The sequence below is a fragment of the Tachypleus tridentatus genome, chromosome 12, assembly GCF_004210375.1.
Source record: "Tachypleus tridentatus isolate NWPU-2018 chromosome 12, ASM421037v1, whole genome shotgun sequence".
In the NCBI taxonomy this organism is placed as follows: Eukaryota; Metazoa; Arthropoda; class Merostomata; order Xiphosura; family Limulidae; genus Tachypleus; species Tachypleus tridentatus.
The window spans coordinates 60,047,764-60,074,227 of record NC_134836.1 but is presented as its reverse complement, the minus strand read 5'-3'; the positions used below and the strand labels follow the sequence as shown (position 1 = coordinate 60,074,227).

Here is a 26,464-nt window from a genome sequence, read left to right as displayed (position 1 = left end):
ATTTCAGTTGAAAGATAAACAAAAAACGGTTATAGCAGTAACATAAAAGGTTGGCAGTTGTTTAATTAAAGATTCTAAAAATGTGGCTTTATTAATATATACATTGAATTTACTCTTAATGGGTAGACTTTAGTACTAGCTAGTATGGAGACTTGACGATGGTGTATTTCACTTTAAAGTTAATCAATTAGTAAAATAAAACTTGTGTTTAAGTTGTCCTCATACACTAGATGGATTCCGAAAACAAGGAGGGAATTTAGTACGTTCTTATCGTAACAGCCTCATTCCAAGAAAAATTGTGTTTCAGGATTATTGTCAAGATACACAGACGTCAAAAAAAAAGAATTTTATAAAAAAATCGTACTAAGCCTAAACATGTAGATTGTACTACACTCTGCTCGTTTGATTTCCACTTAGTGATGAAAATAAAATTCGGTTATCAAACATGGAAAAAGGTAGTATAATACCATACTATGTATTTTTTACTCCCCATGTTAATGTTTGCTTTTTAACAACTGTTTTTCATCATTATTTGTTTGAATGTAGTGAGGCACTCAATTAGGTTACTCAAGCCTCCTTTTCATTAATTATTATATTCTAGCATATTGTTTGTAGTGTTTTGTGTTTTTCTCTTGTTGTCGATAAAATTTGTGTTAAAGTTTTAATTTGTACCTTGTCTGATTCGTTCTGTAATGAGTTTGGTTATACATCAGGAAGAAACAAATTATAAGACTCCTATTATTATGGCATGCCTAACTGTTTACTCCTATGTACTTTATAGAGACAGAAAGAAGTACAATAAATACAAAAAAATTTTCATGGGAGATAGCTCAAATTGAAAGAAAATATTAGGGTATTCTTTGAGATGACAAATTACAATCATTAGACCAAGAAGCCTGACCAAATTTAGCAGTAAATGAAGATTTAGTTTATACTCTTGCTTACAATGTGAAGTAAACAGATAGATTTTAGCACGTTCAATACATGCACACAAATATATGTACGTATCAATCAGAGTACTTTATCTGGTAAAAATGTTTTTCATGTTCCTTTCTGGGAAACATTACAGTTCTCAACAAATACATTCCCGTAATTTTTCATTTCTTAACTGTACACTATTTTTGTCTGCAGAACAATAACACCACAGTTTATACGATAATGAAACTTATACATGAATTTGATTTTCACAAGAATAATACATATTTTATAATATTGTAAAGTTTTCAGTTAATTCACGTGAAGAGATTGCTGCCGTCATCTTTATATTTCTACTACACAACTAAGTCCAAACCCATATCATTTTATTTGGCAGAAAAAGCTCGACATTCACACATGGACCTCAGTAGGTTAAAATCTGCCCAATAACTAGGAAGGTAAAATAGTAAAGTTCAAGAATATGCTAGTAAAACCATGACAGAAAAATGATCTCCTCTGCCTTGAGATTAGGTAATACGGATGAGGTGACACTAGCCTTTGACGTTCCAATTAGCCCTCCTATGACCACTCAAAGGGAAAAATTTGTTAAAGTAGCGACAACGGGCAATGAAAAGACAAGTTTCACTATTGTCTATTCCTGATTACTGATGGTACCACATTTTCCCTTAGAATAAATTTCCAAGAGTCACTATGCTCTGAGAGAAGCTGTTTTCTGGTATCATTGTTCAATGCAATCGCAAAAGTTGTGTCACCGATTATTTGATGAAGAAGTGGGCCAATTGTGTTTATATAGAACGTGCATGTGTATTTTTCACTCTTAATGGACAGCATGCCAACTATGGGCCATCCACATCATTCCTGGTTACTTCCAAAGGTACTAACCTCACGATCACTCTTGGAGTTCTGACTTGTTATCTCCAATCACTTGATATGAGAGTCAACCATGTTTTCAAAATTCAATTTCATCACAAATGAGAGCAATTGGTGTAGGGCAGAATTCATACGTTCATGACTTCAGGTGAAATGGTGACCTCTGCTGATGTTCTGAATACTTTAGAACGAATTTTCTCATTCAAGTCTTTATATCATTTGAAACACTCGAAAAATGAATGAAACATGTACATTTATTATTATTTTCCATTATAGCTAAAAACTATTGAAAATTAATTAAAAAAAGTCATTTCTTATAATTATTTATACTCAGTGAGTGTATCTTTCTCTTTGTGGTCAACGAGCATTCAATTTTATCATTAGTTTCAATTTGTCCTTCACAAAAAAGGTCAACTTTATGTACACATGCAAAACTTTGAACAATAATATCCTGTGTCAATGGTTCACCTCAATAAACAGCATTGTTAATACAGTTAGAAAGACCAGTGAAATACAGTTATACCATCCCAAATGTTGGATTTTCAAAATGGGTTGCTAAAATCTTCTTTGGTGAAAATGTTACATGACACGTGGACGAATTTATTTTTTTTTACATTAATAGATACAATACAATACTTAGAAAGTTTTCAAAGTAAAAGAAAACAAACACGTCATTGTGTTTAATTATTTAGATTACAGACAAGTAAAACATGAAGCTCGTAGTAAACTTGACATGTTAATACTTCAGTTCTCTCACTGACTTTTCTATTTAAAGGTTTCTTGACAGTCATTAATGCTGGACACATGTATATTCCTTCCTATGAATTATGTCAACTTATATTTTATAAGCTGCATATTTTCAGGACAAATAGTTAAAAATCATTATTTGTTGTGCTATTTAAAACAAAATGGGTATTCACAATATCCAAAATTTTGTTTCCTTCGTATGATAAAGACACATAATTAAGTTTTCTGCACCATATATCTTTTGCGGGTAGTAATTAGAAATACTTTTCTCAAATATGATACAAGAACTTAAATTATACATAACAGTAATATTATTCTGTTTTTCTACCACACGTATTTTTGTAACGAAATAATATAAAGGGAAACTATTATTTAGCAGTGAGTTAAATTTAAACATATATTATTTCTACACTTCATAATACTTTAAGTTTTCCTCACTAGGTGAAGGCACAAATATTTACATATATATAACGACATTCTGGTACATTTTAAACATATCTGACTAAACAATTTCGCTAAATATTAACAAATAAAATATATTAATATTAAAGACATCAAACAGTTGAATTCGTAAACCACTGACAGATATGTGTACATTATTGATTTCTGAGTTTAATAACACCAGTTTCTTAATTATCAAAAAATATATTACATAGCGGTTTTCTTTCATTCAACTTCATTGGAACATCTGTCGAGTTTGTCTCTTTCACCAAATGATTCTGAAAATATTTACATCCTACTGTGCAAACTACCACATTACATTTCTTCTCACATCCCACTGTGCAAACTACCACATTACATTTCTTCTCACATCCCACTGTGCAAACTACCACATTACATTTCTTCTCACATCCCACTGTGCAAACTACTACATTACATTTCTTCTCACATCCCACTGTGCAAACTACCACATTATATTTCCTCACACCACTGTGCAACCTACCACATTATATTTCCTCACACCACTGTGCAACCTACCATATTACAGTTCCTTTCTTGATCCACTCCTCTGGACAGGTACCCCTGTTGCAAACCGACCACCTTGTTCTATCATTTCCGTTGCTATGATATGTGTCATCTTTTGATACTGCTTGCTCCCTCTATTGGCACACGTTTTCTTTCCAACCCTCGATGAGTTTTTTCACTACACTTTACTGTCTTCGTGTTTGCTTCCCTCTCCATTCTCTAGTTTCTAATCCAGTTTTACTTTTCTCTTCTTTCTTATTTCAATCTACTAACTGAAGAGATGGTTCATCCTACTTCAACCTAGGATACGTATGGCATCCTCCATATTAATTGTTCTGGCCCTGATATGTAATCATTAGTTGTATATACATACAGTAACCCGGGATAAAGTTTCAAAACGTGGCTTCTGAAAATGTCCCCTTAACATCAGTTCAGCGCTCAGAAGTACTTATACCACCCATTTGATCTTCTCTGGCTTCCTCTCTTCCTTTAAAAATACAACTGAAATATTTGTTGTACATGCAAAACATCGAGATATGTTGGGTTAAAATTTCCTATTCTAGAAATGTCTTTATAGGTTAATAGATGACGCAACGTTCATTAAAAATCTATTCTGCTAATAATAGTAGTAGTAAGTGGATTTATTTTTCCAAAGCCATTATTATCACGAGAAGCTCTTCTGTAAACTGTTAAGATATGACAAAAATATCAAATAAAATACCTACGGATATTTAGTCCAAACTAATGTGACGTTAATATGTTATTTTTGTACTAATTAATGAACAATATTAAATCAAATTTTGTAAATTACTTGTATCGAAATGTAGGCAGTGCATTGCATTATACCAAGTGCAACTTTAAAGAGATGATAAACATACACCTATCAAGGAAAAGAGGAACAAGTTATGAGACTTAGGAACGAGTCAATTTCGTTAAGACCATTGCTTTATTTCTTATTAATCAATAGAAATATCATAATAACACAAATCGTAATTCGGAAATGTAAAGTATTCCACATTTGTTTAGTCTACTTTTAACATTATTTTAACAATGACTCTTTAGATGCTGTAATTTTGACAGACTGGCATATTTACTCTGTCATGTAATTTTTTCTGTTTTTTTTTTTTTAATTTTATTGGAAACTGAAATGAAATTACTCTTGAATGAAAAACATGTTAAGTACAAGACTAATATCCTATTGATGAAAATCATCTGGCAAACTTCAAACGAACAAAACAATATTTCATCATTTAACATTGTTATCGATGTTTCTGTATTGTTGAAGAGAAACGAAAAAAGTTAAAATGTTATTGTGTTCAATAAGTTTTCTTGAAAAGTTAAAATTGCTTTCTTTGTTATATAATTTAACAGTGTTATTGTGTTGTTGGTAAAGTGCATTAAAAACCAGCGAGGTAACTTTGGTTGGTTGATAGTAAAGGCTGACCGGCAATGCTTTTTATTTTAAGTGTTGTACTTGTAATATTTGAGTTTTATTTTGTTGTAGTTTTGATTATATTACTGTTATTATAGTAATGTATTTTAATTATTTATTTAGGAATGATGTAATTCTTTCTTATGCTTTAAATACTGAAGATAGAGTCTGCTGAAACCCAAAACGTTTATAAACAGAAGTTACTATATTACATTACATTACATTACATTACATTACATTATATTATATTATATTATATTATATTATATTATATTATATTATATTATATTATATTATATTATATTATATTATATTATATTATATTATATTATATTATATTATAAGAAACAACTTTTCTGTAAGCTTGAACATGCTACAAAGCACATAGCATACATATATGAATGTTGGTAAACAATTCATTATTGACACTTAAAGACAGAAATTCTATTAACAATATTTCTCAAAATTTGCTTTATAAATCTGTTTCTCAAACAGTAAGATTTCCTTTCTTAGATCTTAAATCCAAAATATTCTATTATCTAAGAATATATTTATTTCATTTACTACTTAAACTTACAGTCATCTTTATAATAAAAAATACATCAAATCAGTATAGTCGTAGGACATTTTATTTAAACAATCGTAGTATGAAAAGAAATTGAAATTCTTTCTTTGTTTGTGACAGATTTTTTTAAATTATTTATGAACAACATAGAAATGTTTTGAATACAATTTATAACATGATCACTTTAAATATATTGCAGAAATTACATGATAGAGTAGCTAAGCCAATCGGCTAAAATTACAACATTTGAACAGTCATGGGTATAGCGATATTAAAACAAACAAAACAAATTAAAATAGATATTATACTAATATTTATATTGAACTAATATGAAATAAAACAATGGATTTAAAAATGAGATTTAACATTGGAGTGAGGCACTTACTTAATACTCATAAAATGGTCTTTCTTTTCCTTGATGGATTATGTTTATATGAACATTTGAAGACAACAGCATGTCTTATTTCAATCCAATTCCAGGAGGAACTGATGGGTTACGCTCTCTCTCGTCGGTCAAGCGACCAAATATGAAAGAAGTGGAAAAGGGAAAAGATAAAAAAGCTAACTCTAGTTGGAAATGGAGAATTCAAGCACATCCACAGCAACTGGTAGTGCAAATGGCTGAGAGAAAAGAAACATGGCACCATTCAGGCTAAATTAGCGAATTAAGTCTGCTAATGGAACCAGCAGTGAAGTCCATGATAATTTGGTCTTGAAACAGATCAAAGGGGGAAGAAGGGACATCACTACCTCAACATGCTCAGGATCGTGAGGATTTGGTCTTGAAACAGATTAAAGGGGGAAGAAGGGACATCACTACCTCAACATGCTCAGGGTCGTGAGGATTTGGTCTTGAGACAGATCAAAGGGGAAAGAAGGGACATCACTACCTCAACATGCTCAGGGTCGTGAGGATTTGGTCTTGAGATAGATCAAAGGAGAAGAAGGGACATCACTACCTCAACATGCTCAGGGTTGTGAGGATTTGGTCTTGAGACAGATCAAAGGGGGAAGAAAGGACATCACTACCTCAACATGCTCAGGGTCGTGAGGATTTGGTCTTGAGACAGATCAAAGGGGGAAGAAGGGACATCACTACCTCAACATGCTCAGGGTCGTCAGGCAGGAGGTTTAGAAGATGATTAGCTGATGTCAAAATAATTTTTGGGATATGGACAGTGGTAGCGAGAACATCAGAGAATATAAAATTTGGTGATGAAAGCAGTTATTAACATAATGAGTTCGAAGCTGTCGAAGGTGCAACAGAATGTGAGGAAAGTCTTAAATTGGATTAGGGAGTTTATTGTTGAAAGTAAACAGGATGGCATGGTGCTCCAAAACCTGAAAGCAAGAGTAGAAGGCTAAAGAAACAGAGATAGAGGCGTTGGGTCCTCTCGATTGTTGCCTTTCCTCTAGTTCTCAGTTCATAATTCAAGACACTTGAACTTGAACAAAGGGTAACTGGACGTTTAGCTTACAGTGAAGATAAAATGTCATTCAAATGCACAGTGAACACAATCTCCCTTTCTCTGCTGTCATGATTGGATATCTATAGAAATACATTCATAATACTTTCCTTTTATGACCCAGCTAAGATGCATCTATATATATTAACTGATATATTTTTTTCCTTTTACGACCTTAATCCCAACTATTTTGGGCTACCTTATATTGTTGTAAGCCAAAAATTTTACATTCGGGTGGCCCAATCAACAACCATACAGGACGAGCATGTTCGGTGACGGGGATTCGAATTCAAGAGCATCATATTTCGGGTCCATCACTCTAACCACTAGCCTATGTAAAACCAAGCTAATAAAAAGTAGTTTACATTTATTTGTTCATTATTCAAATGTGTCTCTGCAACAACAGTATCTACACTGATATTCTATTTCGTTTTTCTAAAACTGTGCTTATAACTTTGAGCCTAAAATTTGTTATATGTGGCACTTTACACCTTAGAGTCTATTACCAGCCCTGGGTTTTCTAGAGCTTGCTTTCGGATTTTTAAGGTTCTGCTCAGCTTCCGCCTAGGACCTAGAGGTAGACCTAGGTCCTTAAGGTCATTATCAGTCAGTAGTGCAAGAGACCGGAGATCAATTTTCTCCCTCATAAAAAGAGGTATGTATTCGGTCATCTGATTAGCTGCAAGAAACAGGATTACTGGTGTGAAATCAGGTGTATTATTACTCATTGGTACTTCTTCATTCTTCCAGGACATCTGTCGGTAAGCTAAGCTACCAGCGCTCCCTATACTGTCTTTTTTCTGTACCGCGCACTTTTCACTGAATTGGACAGAATCTCCATAAATGTCATCTTCGCTACTGGATAGATAATGCAGACTTCCAGTGGTGGAGCCAGAAAGAGCTGTACTTCCAAATTTTGGACGTTTTAAAATGTTTGAAGGTTTGGCTACAGAAAAATCGTCTCCTGATATGGAACTTTCATGTTGGAGAATATGGGGTTCACTCCGAGAACGGGAAATTTTACTCCAACTACTAATGCCGTCCTTCAGACGTCTCTCCAAGTTATTGTTCTGGGGACCGTGCCTGGAAAACCCTGTCATTTCAGTGTTTCGACTTTGATCATATAATGAACGCAATGACTTATTTTTTCCTTTGGCATTCATTTCGCTTTGACCTATCTCCTGCTTTTTCTGGTGAATTTTTTTAGACAAAGCACCCCGGTCTAATTTCAAACTTTGTGTGCTTTGCATCATCTGACCATCTATGACAACATCTGAGGGCTTAGATGAGTTGGCGTACAGAAGCTGAGAATTCGTTTTGAGAGTTTGGCCAGTATCCGCAAAAGGCAGATTCAATCCGCTGTCATCCGAGTTGATGTCAACATTGGACATTTTCCACCACTGCTTCTTTAATACTTGTTCGGACTGCTCAGTTAGCTTCGTGGCCTTCTTCTGAATTTTTTGTAAGTTCTTCATGCGTTTCTCAGCGTCTCGAAGGGCTTTGGCCTTCAACTTAGAGGCCTGCTTACTGTTTTGCTTCACTTGCATGTCTAACAACCGGTTTAAGAACCTCATAATTTCGTCCCGACAATTGATAGCAGCCACGTCCTTGGCAGACTGGAAGTCATTGTTTAGAGCCCACACATTAGCACCAAAGTTCACAAGAAATGAAACACAATTCATGTGACCGTTGGCTGCTGAGTAGTGAAGAGCTGTGTTACCAAAGTTGTCACATTTGTCTGGATCGCCCTGAAAAGATGGATACAAACATCTGAAAAAACGTGAAAATACAGACCCTTTCTAAACATTTCTGAATACTCTATCAAATACTTCTTAAAGTGGAAATATTAAAACCTGTAATAACTCTTGAACTGAACAATTCAATAAGTTATGAGCTTGCTATACCTTCAGAAATGAATCTTAAACTTTTGGGATTTATTTTATTAATCTGGTGGTTACTGTTATTTGTAATTAAGCGCAAAGCTACACGATAATTATCTGCGCTAGCCGTTCCTAATTTAGCAGTGTAATACTAGAGGGAAGGGAGCTAGACATTATCATCCACCGCCAACTCTTGGGTTACTCTTTTCACCAACAAATAGTGGGATTGATTGTAAAATTATAACGCACCCACGACTGAGAAGACGAGCATGTTGGTGTGACGGGGATTCGAACTTGTCACCCTCAGATCGGGAATCGAACTCCCTAACCACCTGGCCATGCCGTGTGGGAGTATAATTAGTATGTAGAAATATATAATAATATCTTCAAGTGATGCCTCTGTTATTGAGCATTTAGTATCTTTGACGAAGTCAACATTAATTATATTTACAGATGACGCCATGTCCTTACACATATAGAAAAACCAACTTTATTGCAACTTCTGTGACACAACATACACGCAATGTGTGGCAGGGTACACAAACACCTTATGTATATATATATCTCACACAGGGCATTCTCAATGTAGAAGTGCCATTACAAAAATGGCCGCCACTATTGCAATCATAGTAAAACTAAGTTAGTTGAAGTTCTAATCCAACAGACTGTTTTAAAGAGCCGTTTGTTTGTTTTTTATAAATAGTTTGAAAGTTAAACTTTTTGTGTTATTTTTCATGGCATCTACCCACACATTATTGTTGAGTCCATAACGCAGACGAACGACAGATACCTCAGCTAGCGTTAAGTAAGTATCTCCCCAACAGCTTACACCATGCTGTATGATATAATCAAATTTTGTGTGTTAGCACTGTAAGTACCGTTTAATATGATTTCGAGGGTTCGTGGTTCGCAGTCCGTTGCCTCAAAAATCTGATCTGTACCTCTAGGCTATGGGCGCACCTTAAGAGTGACGGTTAAATCTTACTATTTCGTCAGAGAAAAACACCCTAAGTCCATTAATAAGGCTTCACTGGTTTAAGGTTTAAGAACCTCCCTCCTCTTTTTAACAATAGTTCTAAATTTGGGACTTAGCAGTACCCAGGAGTTAGTACAGTTTATCTGAAACCTATCATTCCAAAATTAAGAACGACTGTTTGCAGATAGCACTTGTGTAACTTTGCGCGAACATTCTAACACAACCAGCCAATCAGTTTTTAAAGAATGCTCACCACGTATGAAAAACCTTCACCTTTACGCTTCATAAGCAAACCATATCAAACCTTAAGACACTTTTCTCATTCGCAAGGTGTATCAAAATAACAAAACCTTACAAGTTTATTCGCTTCAAGAACAAAAAAATCTAAACGAAATAAACTAGATGGATACCATAAGTATCTGTACATAAACGTACAGACAGTATTGAATGGATACCATAAGTATCTGTACATACACATACAGATAGTATTGAATGGATTCCATAAGTATCTGTACACACACGTACAGACAGTATTGAATGGATACCATAAGTATCTGTACATACACATACAGACAGTATTGAATGGATACCATAAGTATCTGTACATACACGTACAGATAGTTATTGAATGGATACCATAAGTATCTGTACATACACATACAGACAGTATTGAATGGATACCATAAGTGTCTGTACATACACATACAGACAGTATTGAATGGATACCATAAGTATCTGTACATACACGTACAGATCGTTATTGAATGGATACCATAAGTATCTGTACATACACGTACAGACAGTATTGAATGGATACCATAAGTGTCTGTACATACACGTACAGATAGTATTGAATGGATACCATAAGTATCTGTACATACACATACAGACAGTATTGAATGGATACCATAAGTATCTGTACATACACGTACAGATAGTTATTGAATGGATACCATAAGTATCTGTACATACACGTACAGACAGTATTGAATGGATACCATAAGTGTCTGTACATACACATACAGACAGTATTGAATGGATACCATAAGTATCTGTACATACACGTACAGACAGTATTGAATGGATACCATAAGTATCTGCACATACACGTACAGATAGTATTGAATGGATACCATAAGTATCTGTACATACACATACAGACAGTATTGAATGGATACCATAAGTATCTGTACATACACGTACAGATCGTTATTGAATGGATACCATAAGTATCTGTACATACACGTACAGACAGTATTGAATGGATACCATAAGTGTCTGTACATACACGTACAGATAGTATTGAATGGATACCATAAGTATCTGTACATACACATACAGACAGTATTGAATGGATACCATAAGTATCTGTACATTCACGTACAGATAGTTATTGAATGGATACCATAAGTATCTGTACATACACGTACAGACAGTATTGAATGGATACCATAAGTGTCTGTACATACACATACAGACAGTATTGAATGGATACCATAAGTATCTGTACATACACGTACAGATAGTTATTGAATGGATACCATAAGTATCTGTACATACACGTACAGATCGTTATTGAATGGATACCATAAGTATCTGTACATACACGTACAGACAGTATTGAATGGATACCATAAGTGTCTGTACATACACGTACAGATAGTATTGAATGGATACCATAAGTATCTGTACATACACATACAGACAGTATTGAATGGATACCATAAGTATCTGTACATACACGTACAGACAGTATTGAATGGATACCATAAGTGTCTGTACATACACGTACAGATAGTATTGAATGGATACCATAAGTATCTGTACATACACATACAGACAGTATTGAATGGATACCATAAGTATCTGTACATACACGTACAGACAGTATTGAATGGATACCATAAGTGTCTGTACATACACATACAGACAGTATTGAATGGATACCATAAGTATCTGTACATACACGTACAGATCGTTATTGAATGGATACCATAAGTATCTGTACATACACGTACAGACAGTATTGAATGGATACCATAAGTGTCTGTACATACACGTACAGATAGTATTGAATGGATACCATAAGTATCTGTACATACACATACAGACAGTATTGAATGGATACCATAAGTATCTGTACATACACGTACAGACAGTATTGAATGGATACCATAAGTATCTGCACATACACGTACAGATAGTATTGAATGGATACCATAAGTATCTGTACATACACATACAGACAGTATTGAATGGATACCATAAGTATCTGTACATACACGTACAGACAGTATTGAATGGATACCATAAGTGTCTGTACATACACATACAGATAGTATTGAATGGATACCATAAGTATCTGTACATACACATACAGACAGTATTGAATGGATACCATAAGTATCTGTACATACACGTACAGATAGTTATTGAATGGATACCATAAGTATCTGTACATACACATACAGACAGTATTGAATGGATACCATAAGTATCTGTACATACACGTACAGATAGTTATTGAATGGATACCATAAGTATCTGTACATACACATACAGACAGTATTGAATGGATACCATAAGTGCCTGTACATACACATACAGACAGTATTGAATGGATACCATAAGTATCTGTACATACACGTACAGATAGTTATTGAATGGATACCATAAGTATCTGTACATACACGTACAGACAGTATTGAATGGATACCACAAGTATCTGTACATACACGTACAGATAGTTATTGAATGGATACCATAAGTATCTGTACATACACGTACAGATCGTTATTGAATGGATACCATAAGTATCTGTACATACACGTACAGACAGTATTGAATGGATACCATAAGTGTCTGTACATACACGTACAGATAGTATTGAATGGATACCATAAGTATCTGTACATACACATACAGACAGTATTGAATGGATACCATAAGTATCTGTACATACACGTACAGACAGTATTGAATGGATACCATAAGTGTCTGTACATACACATACAGACAGTATTGAATGGATACCATTAGTATCTGTACATACACGTACAGACAGTATTGAATGGATACCATAAGTATCTGCACATACACGTACAGATAGTATTGAATGGATACCATAAGTATCTGTACATACACATACAGACAGTATTGAATGGATACCATAAGTATCTGTACATACACGTACAGATCGTTATTGAATGGATACCATAAGTATCTGTACATACACGTACAGACAGTATTGAATGGATACCATAAGTGTCTGTACATACACGTACAGATAGTTATTGAATGGATACCATAAGTATCTGTACATACACGTACAGACAGTATTGAATGGATACCATAAGTATCTGTACATACACGTACAGACAGTATTGAATGGATACCATAAGTATCTGTACATACACATACAGACAGTATTGAATGGATACCATAAGTATCTGTACATACACATACAGACAGTATTGAATGGATACCATAAGTAACTATCTGTTTGTTTTAATATCAAAACGACCGATAACAATAAAAAACACAATATATAATATGTGAAATATGATTGTTCTGTAAATTATTACTGGCGTTTTCATTTTGAATTTACATATAAATCATGTCAATCGATGAATTACAAATCATAATGACGATAATGTTTATACGATACACAAGCTTTGTTTTCATTCAGTTTTATAAAATTAAAGTTATGATTCTTGATACGCAGGATTTAGTGCTACATTTTAGTTGACATACGGAACTACTTTTTAGCTGAATGCGCCGGCATTATAACTTTACTTTTTATTTCTTGCTTAGACAAAATAGTACTTTTATAAATATGAAATGTTATGACTTATGTATAATGTATTCTCTTTAAAGTGATGTTACTTGGTAAAGTTATAGTACCTACGTACGCAAAAGGAGTTAACACACACAAACACACATACATATATTTAGCTTTTAAATCTGTTATTTAATCTAAATTACTTAGTATCCAAGCTGTTATAAATCAAAACTACATTTCAAACCAGTAACGCTCTGTAGAATATATATAGGAATAAAATATTGGTGATAAGAAATATTTCATTTAACAAACTCGTAGCTCATTGGTCCTTGAGACATGAATCTTTAGTACAGAACATGCTACGTACAGTTTCACCATGCAATACTCCACTACCACCGCCTGTGAACAGATGTTCGTTGTTTAACAACATAACTTTTATAAAACAGTTTTGAGTAATTTATTACATTTCTTCACATACTAGATTCACCAGTACACTCTACACCAAATTTGCTTTCCTTTGTGTTAAAAAATATTAAGTCATTCATAGAGCAAAGTTTTAATAATGGCAAATATGATAGGTTTACTGCATCATATAACACATGGTGATTTTCATGATGTTGATTGTTTTCAATTGTAAAATCAACACTTTCCTTCAAGAAATTGTTTTGTTTGTTTTTTGGAACTTCGCACAAAGCTACTCGAGGGCTATCTGTGCCAGCCGTCCCTAATTTAGCAGTGTAAGACAAGAGGGAAAGCAGCTAGTCATCATCACCCACCGCCAACTCTTGGGCTACTCTTGTACCACCGACTAGTGGGATTGACCGTCACATTATAACGTCCCCACGGCTGGGAGGGAGAGCATGTTTAGCGCGACGCGGGCGCGAAACCGCGACCTTCGGATAACGAGTCGCACACCTTACGCGCTCGACCATGCCAGGCCTACCTTCAAGACATAAAATGTGAATGTGATATTAATATCACTAAGATATAGTTTAAAAACATTGTGCTGTAAAATGAATAATTTAATCAAATTTTCCAACGTTGGGGACTGAAAACAAAAGACCAAATACATCTTTTTAAATGGTTTTTTGTTGTTGTTGTTTTAATTTTGTGCAAACCTAATTTAAAAGTGTAAGACTATAGGGAAGGCAACTAGTCATCACCACCCACCGCCAACTCTTGGGCTACTCCTTTATCAACGAATAGTAGGAGTGACCGTCACATTATAACGCCCCCAAAGTCCTTGGAATACTGTCTGTTGCTTCTCTTTTTACGATTTCATCACTTGAATAAAACATTAATATTTTCAGTAAAATGTACTCAGAATATGCTGGGCCCGGCATGGCCAAGCGTGTTAAGGCGTGCGTCTCGTAATCTGAGGGTCGCGGGTTCGCATCCCGGTCGCGCCAAACATGCTCGCCCTTTCAGCCGTGGGGGCGTTATAATGTTACGGTCAATCCCACTATTCGCTGGTAAAAGAGTAGCACAAGAGTTGGCGGTGGGTGGTGATGACTAGCTGCCTTCCCTCTAGTCTTGCACTGCTAAATTAGGGACGGCTAGCGCAGATAGCCCTCGAGTAGCTTTGTGCGAAATTCAAAAACAAACAAACAAACAGAATATGCTTAGTAAACCGTTAGAGTATTTTAAATAAAATGTACTCAGAATATGCTTAGAAAACCGTTAGAATATTTTAAAGTAATATGAGTCTGAGTTTCACATTTTCTTTGTCTTTATCAGTTTATACTGACTTACAATTCACAGGTTTTATTATATGCGATCAATACTTTGCAGTAGTGATATATTATTATCTATTTGTTTGTCTTTCATTTTTAATTTATATGTCTTTAAGTGAGGCCCGCACTTAAGTAGAGTAATATACTTATAATGTTAGGGTCTATAAATCTCTTAAAGTAACCTACGTGTCCTACAAGCGTTTGCATGTAGTATCAATAGAGCCAGTTTTAATAACAAACTTCTATGGACCTATCAAAGGAACTACTTTTTTTCATGGTGGAACATACTACGTGATCTGTCAGATATGACGTACACAACTTGTTACGTGCTTGAGAATGATCGAAATGTCGTATTGTTTTAAGAAATAATCTAATTGTAAAAGTATTAATAATATATACTTTATCGGTAAGTGAACTCAAAAACGAAACAACTGTAGACAGTTCCAATATTTTAAACCTGCGTTAGCTGTTTACTGCCATGCGTAATGGACCATCTGTGCTGTTTCCATTGCAAATGTCGAACCCCAAATTTTAGCCTTATAGTCTTTTTTAACTTACAACTGAGTTATCGCGAGGGCGTGGTAATTATTAAATATAAACTTCTTCGTAATTCAAAGTGTCCAAGTTGAGGTAAAAATTTACCTGAGTGAAAAATAATCCCAAGACATCTGGAATTAACTTAAGATTTATGAAAACTGGTGAAAACAAACTGAAGTTTTCTCATCAAACTTGTGGTGAAACTAAACATTCAAGTATACAGTCAGATACCAATGATTTAACGTTCACTGTAATCCTAACGTGAAAAGTATAAAACTAATATAGGTAAAATATTATATCCCAAAATTAAAGATCGTAGAACAAACTGAAATCAATAATAGGTATCTTTATTTCACTTTACAAAATATTTTTATTAATCTTTCTTAGAAAAACGAGAAATAAAGAAATGATAAGAAAACCAAAACGTAATATTTAATAAACATTTTTATTTTACTTGAATTTCAAAAAATAACCAACCAGTATGTTTCAAAAGTACAAAATAGTGTTACGTCATAATGAAGAATTTTTTTCTCGATATTCATAGACTCAAAACGAACAGTCCTAATCTCAGAATCGAAAGACATTCATCTTAAAACAGCTTGTTAGAGTAATTATCCAGCTAGAAAGTTATCTGGTCACTTTTATAACATAAAATATAGATAATGGGTAATCAAATACATTCTTCTACTGGTATACTTTTATCCCACATTGACAGAAGACAAGAAATAAAAAAGGCCTACCCTCTGCCAATCAGTAGGCGCAAAGCATTCAGATGACCGAAGTAAGCTGCCCATTGTGTTGGAGTCTTACCGTCTTTGTCTGGGGTGTTACAGTCCTTCCTTGTGGTATTTTGCAAGAGATCAATGCACCCAGCACGTGCAGCTCTATGGAAACGTTCTTTGTTTGTGGCGGACATCTTAATATTTTACCCGCACGATGAAGATAAGTTATTAAAAATTATATTTATATATATTACACTGACGGACACTTTCCTAATACCTTCTTCGCAAGTTATGGCCCGCGTGTTTATTTCCTGGCCACAGCGCAACGTTTTACTTCGTGTAGTCGGTCCTATGACGTCAGCATTATCTCACTCTGTACGAAACTCGCCCGCCCTCAGTTAACGCTCTCTAGGTTCTTGTTGCAACAGGTTTAATGTCCATGTTCTAATTACGGACGTGCAATGACCGTTCGTTTATTTCGAAAATCAAACACTGTCTTGAATGTTTTATTTTATAATCAAACTCAGAGTATATACCAATTTTATTAATTACAACATTACGACTTTAATTTATCTAGCCTCGTTCTATGTTTAAACATAGAATATATTTAGCCATTCTTAGCCTCAGTACTATGAGTGTTTAGTTAAAACAAATCTTGGGAATACACTGTATTAGTTAGACGTTATCATCATTGTTTAGTTAAAACAAATCTTGGGAACAGACTGTCTATAATAACAACAGTTAGGAACGTTTTATAATATTTACAGTTAAGAACGTTTCTGCCTAAATATTCTATGTTTGAGCCTTTAATGTTAACAGCTGCTGACAGTTAATTAAAGATAACATTTATATTGTGAATGACATTGTAATACGTGGTAGTTTGAACTTTAGTGTTATTCTTTTGAAAGCTTATCACTTGATGCTAGAAGAATCGAAAGAAAGTGTATGTTTAAACAAAAATGTTTCTTCAACATGTTTACTTGTTTCTCTGTAAACAGAAAACAACAGCATAATTTTAATCAGTCGACATAGTATTGCTCGTGTATATCTACCTTTTTTCTTATCCATAACACAAAAACGTGGTCTTTATTATCGCGGAATCCCACACCCATATCAGTATGCTTACGTGGCTCTCTAGACTGCTAGAGGTCCCCGAACCACAACGCCAAGAATAATGGTGGTACAGTAAAAACACAGTGAAACTAAACAATAGTTAGACATCAATTATAGCGTGTGTAGGTTATTTGACAAGACAGCAGAAATTGATGTGTCTTACGTCTTCACAGCACGGACCCACCTAGAAGTTACGTGGATTGACAGCATATGGACACTAATAACAGAGCATCAAAATTGTGACCTTATAACATTGATAAAGTATAATATTATAAAGTGTAATAAGAGTAAGTCGCCAGCCCCTCATAACGTTTCTACAGGTCTTTTTAAGCTTCCACTAACCATCTTTGCACGAGCCAGGTGTGTCCTAACGAATAATGTCTCACATTACCATTAAAATACACTCCACACTTTGTGCTGGATAATACACTAGGAGTGTGACAGTCAGATCCACTACTCAGATAAATAAATAGCCCAAGAGTTCACAGGGCACTGTTCATTATCTGCTCTCCCGTTCTTTTAACGTATTAGTTAAACGTTATGGGAAACTATGTAGATATTTTTTTGGTTTTTAACGTATTAGTTAAACGTTATGGGAAACTATGTAGATATTTTTTTGTTTTTTAACGTATTAGTTAAACGTTATGGGAAACTATGTAGATAGTTTTTTGTTTTTTAACGTATTAGCTAAACGTTATGGGAAACTATGTAGATGGTTTTTTGTTTTTTAACGTATTAGTTAAACGTTATGGGAAACTATGTAGATAGTTTTTTGTTTAACTTTGCCCAAAAATGTCGAAACAAACACAAAACGACCAAAGTATTACAAAAGTCGTGACTTATACTCAAACCCAGTGAAGAATAGTTTGTTTCTGAATTTCGGGCAAAGCTGCCCAAGGGCTATCTGCGCTAACCGTCCCTAATTTAGCAGCGTAAGACTAGAGGGAAGGCAGCTAGTCATCACCAACCACCGCCAATTTTTGGGCTACTCTTTTACCAACGAAGGATTGACTGTATCATTATAACATCCGTACGGCTGAAAGGACGAGCCTGTTTTGGTGTGATGGGATTCAAACCTGCGACCCTAAGATTACGAGTCTACCAGGATATCCATTTAACCTCGTTCTCACCTGTAATTTTTCTGCTACTTAAAAAGTCATCAGCAGAGTTCCACTTTGACTGCAATGCAAGCACGCTTATGTTACCGTTCTGTTTTTGAAAACAGTTACTATATTAATATTATAACTTTTCAATAATAGCAGGTTACCTATAATCATATTCGTTAATAATTGTAAACATGAAAATGCTAAGTTGTGCGTCTTATTGAAAAGTCTTCAAAGATTCAGTCTCTATTATATTTACTTGGCGCCGTTTAAAAATATTATTCGGCATGACCAGGTTTATAAGCGCTCGACTGTTCATCTGAGGGTCGCGGGCTCAAATCCCTGTCACACCCACCGTGCTCTCTATTTAACTGTGGGTGTGTTATAATGTGTATTATTAATCCGGATATTACCCAACAGAGGATATCTAGTTATTTGAATATACTTTAAAATAATTGTTCAGAAAATATTTTTGAATATTCACATGTCCCACCAAACATGCTTGACTGTTCAGTCGTAGGAACATTAGAAAGGTGCGATCAAGCCCACTATTCATTGGTAAAAGAGTAGCCAAAGAGATGGCGGTGAGTGGTGGTAACGAGATTCCTTTCCTCAAGTTTACACTGCTAAATTATGGACAGCTAGCACAGATAGCCCTCGTGAGTGACGAATACTTTCGTCTTGTATAGTTCAGGTTAGCTTGTTTATGCCACTTAATTTAGTCTCGCTAGTGTAAAATTATCCTAAACATTGACATTAGAACAAATGTATGATAATATGATAATCATGTCGATGAAATAAGCTGGCACAACCAGTTTCTTAAGTTGTGTTTAGGTGGAGGTCATGGTGAGTTGGTTCTATTAACTTCTTTTGTCTTCCACAGAGGAATCAGTTTGTTGTTGTTGTTTCCATCTTTATTCAAAATACTTTTGTTACTGGAAACTGGATGTCTGGCTTTCACAAAGGTTTCGTAATAAATTACCAGTTTGTGCGATTATTGGATTTTATCCATGAATGACTTGACTTGAAGATAAATAAATCATAACAAATTATCAACACAAGGTTTATGTTACAATCTGCATAAATAATTTCCAGTTCAGCTCATATGTGCCTTTAGGACTAACAAGTCTTACAAACCGTTTTGCCCGCCGTGAGAACAGCGGCAAGTCTACGAATATACAACTCTAAAATCAGCGGTTCGATTCCCTTCGGTGGGCTTAGCCGATAGCCGGATATGGGTTTGCTCTAAGAAGAAACACACAAAACGTTTTTGTGGAAGTGAAGCTAATTTTACTATTATCATATTTAAGTTTTGTCAAAACACAATTTGTTTTAAATGTTTTTTTCCATGGAGTATTCGTTGTAACAGGTGTGGTGTTTGTTTGGTTGAAGCAAAGATTGTTGGAAAAACCTTTCTATAGATTTAAGTCAGAACTGATTATTTAGTTTGAATATTTTCCAGTTTTTTTAATGTATTTTAGTTGTAATTATTCAGGCTGGACACACATATTCAGTCATTAATCTCGCAATAGTTTCGTAGTTACAATAATATTAAATGCCAATGTATATTACATTGTGTATTACTTGTATGTAGTTTTATCGCAATTCTATTATACTGAACTCATGCGATTAATTGTTTGAGTTAAACCAGTTATGTTGTCACACTCAGCCATTTAGCTGATCTAACTATCACATGTAATGTACCGTAAAGGTAGATCTGGGAGGATAATTTTGTATTGTACCACAAAGTTAGATCTAGGAGGATAATTTTGTATTGTACCACAAAGTTAGATCTAGGAGGATAATTTTGTATTGTACCACAAAGTTAGATCTAGGAGGATAATTTTGTATTGTACCACAAAGGTAGATCTAGGAGGATAATTTTGTATTGTACCATACATGTATATTGGGGAATACTTACGTACTGTACCACAAAGGTAGATCTGGGAGGATAATTTTGTGCTGTATCATAAAGATAGATCTAGGAGGATAATTTTGTATTATACCATAAAGGTAAATCTAGGAGGATAATTTTGTATTGGACCATACATGTATATTGGGGAATACTTACGTACTGTACCACAAAGATAGATCTGGGAGGATAATTTTGTGCTGTATCATAAAGATAGATCTAGGAGGATAATTTTGTATTATACCATAAAGGTAAATCTAGGAGGATAATTTTGTATTATACCATAAAGGTAAATCTAGGAGGATAATTTTGTATTGGACCATACATGTATATTGGGGAATACTTACGTACTGTTCCACAAAGATAGATCTAGGAGGATAATTTTGTATTATACCATAAAGGTAAATCTAGGAGGATAATTTTGTATTATACCATAAAGGTAAATCTAGGAGGATAATTTTGTATTGGACCATACATGTATATTGGGGAATACTTACGTACTGTACCACAAAGGTAAATCTAGGAGGATAATTTTGTATTGGACCATACATGTATATTGGGGAATACTTACGTACTGTACCACAAAGGTAAATCTGGGAGGATAATTTTGTATTATACCATAAAGGTAAATCTAGGAGGATAATTTTGTATTGGACCATACATGTGTATTGGGGAATACTTACGTACTGTACCACAAAGGTAGATCTAGGAGGATAATTTTGTATTATACCATAAAGGTAAATCTAGGAGGATAATTTTGTATTGGACCATACATGTATATTGGGAATACTTACGTACTGTACCACAAAAGGTAAATCTGGGAGGATAATTTTGTATTATACCATAAAGGTAAATCTAGGAGGATAATTTTGTATTGGACCATACATGTATATTGGGGAATACTTACGTACTGTACCACAAAGGTAAATCTGGGAGGATAATTTTGTATTATACCATAAAGGTAAATCTAGGAGGATAATTTTGTATTGGACCATACATGTATATTGGGAATACTTACGTACTGTACCACAAAGGTAAATCTGGGAGGATAATTTTGTATTATACCATAAAGGTAAATCTAGGAGGATAATTTTGTATTGGACCATACATGTATATTGGGGAATACTTACGTACTGTACCACAAAGGTAAATCTGGGAGGATAATTTTGTATTATACCATAAAGGTAAATCTAGGAGGATAATTTTGTATTGGACCATACATGTAAATTGGGGAATACTTACGTACTGTACCACAAAGATAGATCTAGGAGGATAATTTTGTATTGGACCATACATGTAAATTGGGGAATACTTACGTACTGTACCACAAAGATAGATCTAGGAGGATAATTTTGTATTGGACCATACATGTATATTGGGGAATACTTACGTACTGTATCACAAAGGTAGATCTAGGAGGATAATTTTGTATTGGACCATACATGTATATTGGGGAATACTTACGTACTGTATCACAAAGGTAGATCTAGGAGGATAATTTTGTATTGGACCATACATGTATATTGGGGAATACACGTACTGTATCACAAAGGTAGATCTAGGAGGATAATTTTGTATTGGACCATACATGTATATTGGGGAATACTTACGTACTGTACCACAAAGATAGATCTAGGAGGATAATTTTGTATTGGACCATACATGTATATTGGGGAATACTTACGTACTGTATCACAAAGGTAGATCTAGGAGGATAATTTTGTATTGGACCATACATGTATATTGGGGAATACTTACGTACTGTATCACAAAGGTAGATCTAGGAGGATAATTTTGTATTGGACCATACATGTATATTGGGGAATACTTACGTACTGTATCACAAAGGTAGATCTAGGAGGATAATTTTGTATTGGACCATACATGTATATTGGGGAATACTTACGTACTGTACCACAAAGATAGATCTAGGAGGATAATTTTGTATTGGACCATACATGTATATTGGGGAATACTTACGTACTGTATCACAAAGGTAGATCTAGGAGGATAATTTTGTATTGGACCATACATGTATATTGGGGAATACTTACGTACTGTATCACAAAGGTAGATCTAGGAGGATAATTTTGTATTGGACCATACATGTATATTGGGGAATACTTACGTACTGTATCACAAAGGTAGATCTAGGAGGATAATTTTGTATTGGACCATACATGTATATAGGGGAATACTTACGTACTGTATCACAAAGGTAGATCTAGGAGGATAATTTTGTATTGTACCATACATGTATATTGGGGAATACTTACGTACTGTACCACAAAGATAGATCTAGGAGGATAATTTTGTATTGGACCATACATGTATATTGGGGAATACTTACGTACTGTATCACAAAGGTAGATCTAGGAGGATAATTTTGTATTGGACCATACATGTATATTGGGGAATACTTACGTACTGTATCACAAAGGTAGATCTAGGAGGATAATTTTGTATTGGACCATACATGTATATTGGGGAATACTTACGTACTGTATCACAAAGGTAGATCTAGGAGGATAAGTTTGTGTAAACTTAGCTGACTACTACATGAAATGCAACATAAAAATAAAGTTATTTGTACTATATATATACATATATCTAATGGATAGGAATTTTACATAAATTTTAGAAATTAATGACAGCATATGAGACAACCAATTAAATTTTGTGTCTTGTAAATCGCTTACACTGTTCTTTGTTTAACGTTCACGGTATTGGTTAAACGTTTAAGAGATATATTCGTTTTTAATTTAAATTTACTAAGCTGAACGAACTTCGTGAGATTTTATTTGGTTTACGGTTGGAAATACCGATAGCTATGAGGTGTCCAGCAAAAGTATCGATACATTCTCATTTTGCATTTTTTTCTTTTGTTATTTCATTCTCAGATTACATATTTATAGTTAATCCGTTGTAAAAATTAGTAAAATTACTTAACAGCTTACTTCATATTTCTTTTCTATACACGTAGTTTGCGTTAATACAAAGTTATAATTGAAGTTCATCGTAAGAAACACTGTTGAAGGTTTCTCACGTGGGTGACAATTTATATAAAAAACTGGTGAGAAAATTTTCGCTATCAAAATAATGTTAAACATTCACACGTTTTGGTTAATATTTCTAATAATGTTAAACATTCACACGTTTTGGTTAATATTTCTAATAATGTTAAACATTCACACGTTTTGGTAAACATTTCTAATAATGTTAAACATTCACACGTTTTGGTTAATATTTCTAATAATGTTAAACATTCACACGTTTTGGTTAACATTTCTAATAATGTTAAACATTCACACGTTTTGGTTAATATTTCTAATAATGTTAAACATTCACACGTTTTGGTTAATATTTCTAATAATGTTAAACATTCACACGTTTTGGTTAACATTTCTAATAATGTTAAACATTCACACGTTTTGGTTAATATTTCTAATAATGTTAAACATTCACACGTTTTGGTTAATATTTCTTTTATATCTTAAAAACAGAAGCGTAAACTAAAGGTGTCACTAGTGCTAAAAGGTTATAGTTGCTTGTTATATTATTGTTATTACTAAACCTAACAAAGTTGGTCCATTCGTATTATTAAATCTATTATTTATTATTTAATAAATGATTCATCTTCCCTGTTCGAATCTCTAATGATATTATATATGACTGATTGTTTGTAGTTAAGTGCAAAGCTACATAATGGATATCGAAACCCGGTTTCTAGCAGTGCGAGTCTGCAGACACTTATTGGCAATATAAATGAAATTATACAGTACAATATATACGTAATGTAGTCAAAATCCTTCCTATATTGGCTCGGCGTGGCCAAGTGTGTTAAGGCGTTCGACTAGTAATCTGAGTGTCGCGGGTTCGTATCCCCGTCGCGCCAAACATGCTCGCCCTTTCAGCCGTGGGGGTGTTATAATGTTACGGTCAATCCCACTATTCGCTGGTAAAAGAGTATCACAAGAGTTGGCGGTGGGTGGTGATGACTAGCTGCCTTCCCTCTAGTCTTGCACTGCTAAATTAGGGATGGCTAGCGCAGATAGCCCTCGAGTAGATTTGTGCGAAATTCAAAACAAACAAAGTATTTATATAGCGTTACACAATATTCCAGAACATTTGTCTACATGTAACAGCGAGACATCCCAAACAATAGTTTCTTTTGACATACCAATATCTCTTGCATAGAGTTTACTCACGAAACAAATCTGCAAATCAACGTTTAGTCACTTTTCTGTAAAAAGATACACTAGAAAATTAAAATATCAACCTTCAAGATAAAAATATGCAACATGTACTTTAAATACGCGATCAGTCAAAATACTCTTACTTATAACTGTACGGGCTAAAAGAGGTGAATTGTAATATGAATTACTTGGTAAGCCTAACGTGACATCACTTTAGTTAATTTCAAGAAGTCACTGTAGTGAGACAACAATTATATACCAACCATTTTTTTCTTGGTTATGTGCATTCTTGACAAGAAAATAACCGATAATTCCGTGAAAATAATTATATGACTGATTTAGTGTGTAATTATAACACTTGCAACATTTCTCGTTTAGCACAAAACTACATGATCAACTCTCTCTCCTGCTGTCACCACGAGTATTGAAATCCAATTTTAACTGTTAAAATCCTTCAGACTCGCCGCTATGCCATTAGGAGTGGAAAACTTATTGCAAGATAATTAATACACAAGTTGGACGCAACGTTTTCTTATATTCTATCATAATTCAATTGATCATTCGTAGTTTCGTAAATCACGATAAAAATGTTTGTTTATGAATTTCGCGTAAAGCTACACGAGGGTTATCTGCGCTAGCCGTCTCTAATTTAGCAGCGTAAGACTAGAGGGAAGGCAGCTAGTCATCACCCCTCAGAGCCAACTCTTTTACTAACGAATAGCGGGATTGACCATCACATCATAACGCCCCCACGACTTAAAGGGCGAGCATGTTTGGTGCGACCGAGATTCGAACCCGCAACCCTCGGATTACGAGTCGAACGCCTTAACACAGTTGGCTATGTCTAACCAGTGCCTGATCAAAGTCGGAAGATATCAGAAACTGCTTCGTTGTGGAAGATTTTGTTTATTTGTTTCATATTTCGCGCAAAGATGCACGAGGGCTACCTGCGCTAGCTGTCCCTAATTTAACAGTGTAAGACTAGAGTGAAGACAGCTAGTCATCACCATCCACCACGAACTCTTAGCTGCTCTTCTACCAACGAATATTAGGATTGACCGTACATGATAACGCCTTCACTGCTGCTCTGATTATGAGTCGCACGCCCTAACAATCTGCCCATGCCGTTGTCTGATGAGATGTTAAAACAGATGTTTGAAACTCACCCTCACGTATATGAAATTAGTGGTCTTTGAGTACAAAGTATGTTAACTCTAATCTATCGCTCAGCGGTATGTCTGCGGACTTACACGCTAAAATCCGGGTTTCGATACCTGTGGTGGGCAGAGCACAGATAGCCCATTGTGTAGTTTTGTGCTTAATTAAAAAAACAAACAAACAAACAACATCTCACCTATCAACAACACAAAACATAGCAGCTTTGTTTCATTTCCTTTTATGCCAGAAAGTGCCATTCAGCCGATTTAATAATTTTAACATTGATGGAAAAGTTGCATTCGAACCTTCGCATATGATTAACACCTTACTACCTAACCCGATAGAATCCCGAGTAAAAGAATAAGACATGT

At 34.4% G+C, this 26,464-nt stretch overlaps 1 protein-coding gene across 1 annotated transcript; it reads right to left on the bottom strand.

The window, feature by feature from the left end:
- Positions 1 to 5,618: 5,618 nt before the first annotated feature.
- Positions 5,619 to 16,904, bottom strand: LOC143233384 (ankyrin repeat and SAM domain-containing protein 4B-like). The gene is made up of 3 exons (XM_076469575.1): positions 16,630 to 16,904; position 14,797; positions 5,619 to 8,730 (listed from the first exon to the last, which is right to left on the bottom strand). The coding sequence occupies exons 1-3, from the start codon at positions 16,803 to 16,805 to the stop codon at positions 7,468 to 7,470; spliced, it is 1,440 nt and encodes a 479-aa protein (XP_076325690.1). The 5' UTR covers positions 16,806 to 16,904; the 3' UTR covers positions 5,619 to 7,467.
- Positions 16,905 to 26,464: the final 9,560 nt, after the last annotated feature.